Raw genomic sequence first — 9,382 nt, forward strand, 5'->3', positions numbered from 1 at the left:
GCTTCTTTCCTTGCAATTTTGGCTTTGTTTTCTTCTGTTCTCGTCCCATTTTTTGGCGATTCTTCCTTACACCTGAAATAACCAATAACTACCAGCAAAGTGATCAAAAGCAACTATTCTACTAAAATTTATCAAAAACAATTAGATTAGCAAAACATGAAAGAACTACTAAAAACAAAGAACAAAACGTTCACAGTGTTACCGAAATGACCGATTTTTACCAAATAAATCGCGGAGTATAAGAGAAATTGGTGACCGATCAATGGCCGAGCTTATTGCACAACTTGCACTTAAAAACAGGGCGATCAAATTTCTTCCTATTATGAGATGTGTTATTATATGATCTATTGGTTAAAAACCTAAGACATTTTTACTAAAGGAAGCCCAAATGCATGAAATCATGTGAGGGTCACTTAGGGCGAAACGGATTCGCCCAAATCATAAAAGAGGTTTATGGAGATCTCTATGAGTTCTTTAGTGATTTTGACTCGGAATCTGAATCATCAAGCTCTATAGAAGTTCTAATGGAGACGGCTGGTTCTTTCGTAGATTCAGAAGTCCTAAGCTACAAATGCAGTACCGTCAACTACAGTGATATAGAAAAAATTTGTGCCAGTAAAAACCTCTCATCCACAGGAAACGAGGAGGATATTATACTGGAGACTTGTGAGGATGGTGAGAGAGTCTGTCTTTTCCATCCAAAAAAGTACGGGTGAAGAATGCATATTCAAATTCCATTTTTCGACTTCGAGGCCAACCTCTTAACCGCCTTGAACATAACCTCAGCTCAACTATGTCACAAAATAAAATAAAAAACAAATTTGACTAATAAATAGTTTTTAAAAGATTAAAAATGAATGTTTATTAGTTAAGATGTGAAAATAAAACTTTAAATTAAGTAAAAAAAGCTAAAGAGGTAAAACATGCATTAATCATAAAACTTTTTAGGACACTCTTGATAATTCTTAAACACATTATATTTAAAGATAAACTCATGAATAAGTTCGTAGAACAATAATTTTAAAGAAATTAATAGAAGATAAAAACAACTTTATTGTTAAAAATTCAAAATAAACACTGTATAAATTATTTTTAAATTATCATTAATAGTAACTAGTGACTATTTATTTGCCATAATATAAGAAAGATGTATGTAAGCAAAGTTAGTGGGAAAAAAAACTAGTAATCAAATAAGTTTTATCTCCTTTTTTTTTTATTTAAATAAAACGTTTCACTTTTTTCTTCCCTAGTGTGATATTGTGTTGTTTGTAGTTTTGAAAGTTTTCTGTTAGATTAATAAATTATCTTTGTTATGCTGTGGTGTTAACATGTTCGGATTAATAGATTATCTTCCATTCACTTATATTAAGGTTTTGTTTGACAAAATACATTTTAATTTATAACTTATAATTTATAAGTTAATATCACAATAAAAGATTTATTTGGTAATAGTTTTTCTATCAAGAATTTATAGTTTAATTTAATAGTTTATAGTTTATTTTTTAAATGTTATTTCAAATAGCGTTTTAACTTATAATTTATAGTATATCTTTTTTTCTTCCAGTTTTGTCTTTATTTTTTTTTTGAAATAGAGCAAAATTTGATTGATCCAAAAACATTTTAATACACGGCGATTGCATGGATTCAACCTACTAAGGATACTGTAACACCCGAGGTCAAAGAAGACGAGGGGTGGTTACACCGCATGTAACACCTCAGGCCGAAGAGGGCTAGGGTGGTCGCCACATCGGAATGAGAGGAATCCTGAGGTTGTGCAGGTATAGGACTGCATGGTTGAAGGAAAGCTTATAAGGATTGATGGGTACTACCTATACCAACAAGATGCATCTTCTTTTCGGTAGCCCGTTTCATAAGAACTCCACAGTTAAGTGTGCTTGACCTGGAGCAATTCTGGGGTGGGTGACCTTCTGAGAAGTTTTCCAGAAAGCGTGCAAGTGAGGTCAAAGTATCTGGGGCGTTACAGATACAAAAGGAAAAATATATGAAAAATAGTCCAATGTTCCTCGCTCGACTCTCCCCCGATGTTGCGCTAACACAAACTAGCTATGTGTTTCCTATACTTCTCACAGTTTTGTCCTTATTATTTTAACTAAAATCCACTACTATCATTTATAATTTATTTTTATTTAAAATAAAATGATTATATATTAAATGTCTTTTATGTGATTTTAATTTATCAGCTAATTGAACCGTTAATCTTATCAAACACGTCAATTAGCTTATAAACTATAAGTCATCAGTCATCAACTATAAGTTATCCGCTATCAACCGTCAATCATAAGGTATAAGCTATCAGCTAACTTATTAGTTAACCGCTATTTTTAACAAACAGAACCTAAATCAAATACTTTGAGATCTTCAATTTTGCAAATCTGAAAGAAAAATGAGTATTTTTTTTCTTTTTATTCGGATAAGTAGTTAGTGTTGAAATTTCATCTTTTTAAAAGGGAAAAAAAGAAATGTCGCGAGTTCGAATCTATCCTCCTGTAATTAATGTCTCTGCACAATTACCAACTGAGATGATTTAATGGAATTAGATGTCATTTATATTTTAATTACTTTTAATATGTATCGTTCTGAATTGATATATTCAATCAATTTAATTGAATGTCAATTTTTTTGTCTAAACAAGATGATATTAATAAGAGAACTAAGGGTTCTCAAAACCTGAATACACAGCAAAATAGGGAAAAAGCCGGCAAAAAAGCGAGAGAAATTACAAACCAATTAGAGTTACGAAAGAAATAACAAATGATCTTTGTTAAATTCGTAAAAGCTACAAATTAGATGAGTAATTTCTTCTATTAAAGCCCACTTCCAAATCAAAGATTTGATACTTCAAACCGTATTTTCTACATTCAAAACTTTGTTCCGGAAGCATATCTCATTCCTAGATAACCAAATAATCCACAAAATAGCTAACCACACAACTTCTAATTTTCCCTCTTTAACCTTCTTTTTTTACAAAAGGAAAACCAATCCATGAAACACGATAAACACTCTTCCTCCAATCCACCTACCGGTTTCCTGATCCAATTTGCAACCTCCCTCCAAACAACCTTCACCACATTGCACTTGAAAAAAGAGCGATCCTAACTTTCCGGATTAATACGACAAAAAACACACTTAGCATTATCTGAAGACAAAGTTATGCATCTATACAAAATTAAATCCTTAGTCAGAAGTCTATTCACAAAAAGTCTCAATCCAAACGCCTTAATTTTGAAAGGCACTTCCACTTTCAAAACCAAGCCTAAAACAACGTCATTCCTATTAAAAGGATCAAACGGAATGCGCGAACCGACATAGTGCTCATAACAAGAAGCAACGGAAAACCCACTATCTGAAGCAATACTCCAAGTTACATCATCCCCCCATTAAAGTGTACCTCGTGGCCAAGTAGCGAAGTCCGAAAGGAGGAGTGAACCGACATAAGGCGCATATCGGTCAACTCCGACAAAATAATTTCACAATTCCCCATTTCCACACACCATTCTCCCATCCTCCCCATCCCCGCTACCGCAACCTTTTTCAAAAAAGAGATCGAATATAATTTCATAAATTCCTCCTTCGAACAAAAATTCTCCATCTACCTTGCTTCCCAAAAAGGGGTGGTAAAGCCATTGCCAATATTAAACCGACAATGAGCCACCATAGGATCACCAACCATAGATTTCCCGATAGAAATTAAGTTCTTTCACCAAAAAGAAGAAGTAGAAACGATAGGAATCATACCTCCATTAAAAGTCTTTATGGATAAGTCACCATATCGAGCTTTCAACAAATTGTACCAAAGAGAGTCATGTCCTTTAAGAATTCTCCATCTCCATTTGTTAAGAAGAGCTAAATTGAAATCCGTGATGTTTTGTATGCCAAGCCCCCCTTTATCAATCGGAAGACACATACTCTTCCAACTCACCCAATGAATCCCCCTCTTATCCTCCACCCCCTCCCCACAAGAAATTACTTTGAGTCCTAGAAAACTCCTTGACAACCATAACCCGCATTTTATAAAAAGACATGGTGAAAATAGTGAGCGAGCTAAGAATAGATTTCAAGAGAGTGATCCTACCACCCATACTAAGAAGCCGATTTTTCCAACCCGATAATCGCTTCTTCATCATAGACAAGAGAGGGAGCCAAGACAAAAATTTCCTCAGATTACACCTGATAGTGATCCCAAGAAAAGAAAATTTACAATCCTCCACCTTGCAAGAAAGAACAAAAGAAGCGACATCCAATAAATTATTATTAACATTGACACCTATCAATTTACTCTTATGGTAGTTGATACCGAGACCCAAAACAAGCTCAAAAGCTCTTAAAATCGCCTTAATATCCCACATATGCCTCAAAGATTCTTTCCTAACTAATAAAGTATCATCCGCAAATTAGAGAATGTCGACGACACAACTCCCATTAATCCCAAAGCCTCTAAATTCTCCATCCTCAAAAGATTTCCTCACTAAACCCGCAAGACCCTCTACCACCAAAACAAAAAGAAAATGCAATAAGGGATCACCTTGCCTCAACCCTTTCTCCACCTCGAAGTCCTTCGTTGGGCTACCATTAACCAACACGGACATCTTGCTTTGAAAAACCAAAATATCCATCCATCTCCTCCACACCAAACCAAACTCCATTCTAACCATCATCTATCTTAGAAAATTCCAAGACACTTTATCACACGCCTTCTCAAAATCCACTTTGAATAAGAGACAACCCTCCCCTCTTTTTTAGCAAAATCCACTACCTCATTAGCCACCAAAACCCTGTCGAGGAATTGTCTATCCAACACAAAAGCACTTTGACTCGGAGAAATAATCGAATGCAACACTTTTTTCAATCTTCCCGCCAAGAGTTTTAAAATGACCTTATACATAAATGTCACCAAATAAATGGGTCTATAATCATCCAAAGACACCGGATTTAAAGACAAATATATATATTTGAAAGATGTTACATGTTATAATTTTAAATATGAAATATAATGTTTATTATGATTTTACTATTACTTGATATTAATTCTAAATATGAAATATAATGTTTATTATGATTTTACTATTACTTGATATTAATTCGAAATATGTTCACAGATATTTATCTTTTTTTTTTTGCTTTGTTCTTATAATTATTTATTATTAAATAAAAAATTCATTGAAAACTAACAATGATGTTTAAACAATTAAGAATGATATGATATAAGATCTACTGGTCTTTTCTTTTAAACCTAGAGATATTTCCAACAATTTGTGCTAAAACTTTAAACATTTTGGAAGGAGATATTATGTTTCTAGATGCAAGAAAATGTCATTCTGCAACATCCGAGTATTACTATTATCACATTCTTCTTATTAGTTTAACATGTTGATATTGACTACCGATTAATCGAGGACTTAATCAATGATTACGAGCAACTGAGATAGATAAAAATACAAAATTAATTTGTTTTTATACATTTATAATTAAATTTCGCTTTTTTTGGAGTGGAACGGTTGACACCTAAATGATAAGCCTAAGAACTTTGTAAAAGTTATGATGTTACAAGCTTTTTAATTTCCAGATTCCACAAAAACATTGACTATGTAAGGTTAAATGTCACAAATTTTACAACCTTTTCAGTATGGATCGGTTTTTGAATATCAAGGAGAAACTATATAATACATGCACAATATTCTCGACCCAAGACACTAGTGAAATTGCTTTGCTAAGTTTCTAATACCTCTTCAACTTCCACAATGGTGTTTCGAGCATCATCAATTTCAGTGCCTTCCTTTTCATCTGTTTCCTTCAACAACTCGGCCTAAATGCAGACAAAAAAAATACTCACATATCAATTGGATTGGAAGGCAAAGCTTCTTTTTTGCATACTGAAAATAGTTTAGTCTTCACACAAAAATTGGACTATAAGCACTAGAAATGAAAGGCAAAGCTTTTTTTTTCCATACTGAAAATAATTGGTTAGTTTAAGACCCTGCATCACACATGCAATAATTGGTTCATAAACATGAGAACAAATTGCCGCAAAACATAATTATACCAAATACTACAAAAAGTTTAACATGCTACAAAAGATTAACCATTTCTAGTTAGGCCAAACATTGTTATCGGGGGCTAGGTGAGAGAGCAACGTGATAGTGTGGGTGAGAGGAACATTGATGGCAGTACGAGAAATTGAGATTTCTATGGTTATCTTTTAATTCAGTGATACTATCGGTATCAAGCTTCTACTATTCTGCATTGGCAAATACAGTAAAGAGCTGAAGGAATTAAAGCAGTCTTTGAGCTCTTCTACTTGGAGTGTGGTTGAGTGCCAGAAGTTTCATTTCCAGGCAATTGTCTGAATAGTTGGAGTTGTGTTCCTACATTCAAATCTAAGTCTCGAGACAAAGCAATGTCATATCACATGTGATAGAGCTTGGGACATGGGCGAATAAGCTAATGGGCTCATATCATTAGAAGCACGGGATTTGGATTATATGGTTAAGGAAAAAGAAATGCTTAATGGAGACAATTAGTTGCCAGTGGGAGGAGGAGTGAAGGGTAAGAAATCAGTAGTTTGCTTGTCATTGCACAGAGAAATGGCTTCTCTAAGAGGTTTTTCTGAGTTTACAGGTTGGCTTCCCCACTGCAATAGTTTGTTTTCAATCAGCAATACAACTTTCTATTAGACTCTCAAAATGCCACAAAGTGGAACATAGAAAGTTGCACAAATCAAATTGAGAAAAAGAAGCATAGATTGAGGGAAGGCAGCGACTTTGTCCCATAACAGAAATACAGATTTGAGATCAATGTGTTAAGATATTATAAGATATCTTACAATATATTTATATTAATTTAGAATGTCTTAGAATACCTCTTAATATCATATTTTATATTAGCTATTAATATTATGATTTATTCTTGATTCTATGTATCCTATAATTATAAATAGGGATTTGTATGACTAGATTAAAGCCAAAGCATCAAATGCTGAACATGACAATGTGGTTAACTTAACAGTGTCCATGACAAGACAAAATAGCAGAAAACTAAGATATACAGTAATCACATAAACAAGAAATATATGTACCAATGTTCCTTTCAAGTCTTCCAGAGCAGTCTCCAGACGCTTCCGAGAGTCAGGAACCATCATCCTAGACTCAGCCAGCACATTTTCCTGTCCAATAGAAGTCAACACAATATTTTAAACAGACAGTAATCATTCCTAAACCGATAAAGAACTTAAATCTATGCATCAAGTGAGCATAATATTTTGGCTTGCCTGTTGTTTGATATCATAAGGGTCAGCACCTTTGTCCTTCATATCAGCTGTCTTGGCAGATTCTCTAAGAACTTCCTTTTCGTAAGAATCTAGCTCCTTCACAAGCCGTTTGCATGTACTAGTCTTAATTTTCAGATTTCTCACTGTAGCCATTGAAACCCTATATAAAGAAATAGACTTCAATAAAATAAAATAAATCACAATGCAAAGCATGATGCTTTCCAAATCTAAAGCTGTGAATTAGTTTACTGTTATCATTCATTTAAGAAAAAGTTTCACATGATATCACAAACCCACCCATGCCCTGAAGCAGGAAGAAAAACAACATATCATTTCTATATTAAACTGAACTATGAAACACAGACACCTTGAAAACGACACTGATACTGACATGACTACACCGGTAATAATTTGAAAAAATGAATAAATTAAATGTAATCACAAGTGTCGGTGCCGATGTCTGACACTAACACGGATACCGACGCGCATTTTTTCACAAGTGTCGGTGCTACTTAGAAACTGAACAAACAAGGTATACAAAAAGAAGAAGCCAAACAGAACAACCCTTGAAGAAAACTATGCCCAGAAAATCATACATTTCCCTTAATTGTAGTTTCATTATAGCTAATGACCCATAAATTAGCATAATCAACTTTCAATATTTTCCTCCAAATGATTAACACATATACAAGCTACCATCTTAACCGCACAGAATAAATCATTCAGCATAACATTACTCATGAGTCAAGAACTTAAATCAAAGAAACAACAAATGAACATAACAAAAGCTCACAAATGTAAATATTTCTGTTCAGGCATTTTAACAAACATCTGGTAGACGCATTTGAAATTTAAACAGTTAATCAAGTTTAGATTTAGAGAGTTAAAATGGCGTAAATTTTTTGAAAAAGATAGAAAAAAACAAGAAAAGGAATGTTGAGACTTACAAGATGGTGAAATCAAGAATGTTGAAATTGGTGTGACGAGAACGGAGACGAAATGAGAGTAACGATTCTATTCTTCGCTTTTATATTCTTCATTTTCTTTTTCTTCTAATTTATTGTGTAATTTTAATTTATTGTATTTATTATAAAAATTATTGATACTCAACCAATAATAAAGATAAGATCAAGGGTCTCTTTGTTTTTAACTTAATTTTTTTTTCAAAAATAAATTTTAGAAAGATGTTTTTTAAAATATTATAAGTTTTTTTATATTTATTTTTTAAAATTAAAAAATTATTTTTTTATATTCTATAATACAAATAACACATACTATTTAAGATCAAAATATAGTTGAAATCACAAGTTTTTAAAAAAAATTATATTTTAAAAATATTTTTTATGAAAAATTATTTGAAATAACTTCAAAATTAAGTGCATGACACCTCACACCTCATAGAGGTAGACAATTATATAAATTCAACTCTTGAACTTATCCATTACTCGATGATGTTCCATAACATGGAGAGACAAACACTCTACTATAGGGATGGAAGATAGACACAAACCTGCGGATTCCACCCGCACCCGAACCCGAGTCAACGGGTGAAAATCCGAGTTGACTAGATTTGAGTTGGGGGGCCACCCGATATTTCGAATACGGTTTTGGATAGTGAAAAACCTGGACCCGAAACCACACCCGCTTAGACCTTAAATTGCATAAGTGCCCCTAAATATATATAATTTACATTGTATTTTAATGTTGCTGTTGTATTTTATGCCCCTAAATATATTTTAGTTCTACGATATTTTTCCACCCGTTTGGATTGATGGAAAATTTCAATGTTGCTGCTATATTTTATGTGTGTTGCTGCGGGCTCGGATTCGGGTGAAAAAACCCGAACCCAACGGGTAAGGGCGTGGGTGTTAATTTGCCATCCGAATATCCTTTGAGTTTGGGTTCCAGTTCGAGTGGTGATTTCGGATGTGGATTTGGTTAATATGAAACCTGCACCCTACCCTGCTCGTTGTCATCCTTACTCTACTATTTTGTGCAACTGAATTAATCTAAGGGTAACATATTTGATAAACCAATACAAGCATTCTATCAAGAGAAATGATAACAATGAAAATAACTCAATCAAATAATAAGATT

General features: G+C 33.3%; 1 protein-coding gene across 1 annotated transcript; it reads right to left on the reverse strand.

Moving 5' to 3' along the window:
• Positions 1-5,560: 5,560 nt before the first annotated feature.
• On the reverse strand, positions 5,561-8,330 carry LOC131610260 (tubulin-folding cofactor A-like). The gene is made up of 4 exons (XM_058882154.1): positions 8,233-8,330; positions 7,286-7,445; positions 7,094-7,180; positions 5,561-5,824 (listed from the first exon to the last, which is right to left on the reverse strand). Exons 2-4 carry the CDS (start codon positions 7,436-7,438, stop codon positions 5,729-5,731), a joined length of 336 nt encoding a protein of 111 aa, XP_058738137.1. The 5' UTR covers positions 7,439-7,445; positions 8,233-8,330; the 3' UTR covers positions 5,561-5,728.
• Positions 8,331-9,382: the final 1,052 nt, after the last annotated feature.

The sequence above is a fragment of the Vicia villosa genome, linkage group LG1, assembly GCF_029867415.1.
Source record: "Vicia villosa cultivar HV-30 ecotype Madison, WI linkage group LG1, Vvil1.0, whole genome shotgun sequence".
Classification (NCBI taxonomy): domain Eukaryota; kingdom Viridiplantae; phylum Streptophyta; class Magnoliopsida; order Fabales; family Fabaceae; genus Vicia; species Vicia villosa.

Bases quoted from the DNA above. Each gene is read 5' to 3' on its own strand.
- LOC131610260 (XM_058882154.1), bottom strand. From the start codon at position 7,438: ATGGCTACAGTGAGAAATCTGAAAATTAAGACTAGTACATGCAAACGG. The intron at 7,181-7,285 runs GCAAGCCAAAAT...TCTATTGGACAG, and splicing joins CTTATGATATCAAACAACAG to GAAAATGTGCTGGCTGAGTC. The intron at 5,825-7,093 runs GTACATATATTT...GTCTGCATTTAG, and splicing joins AAGACTTGAAAGGAACATTG to GCCGAGTTGTTGAAGGAAAC.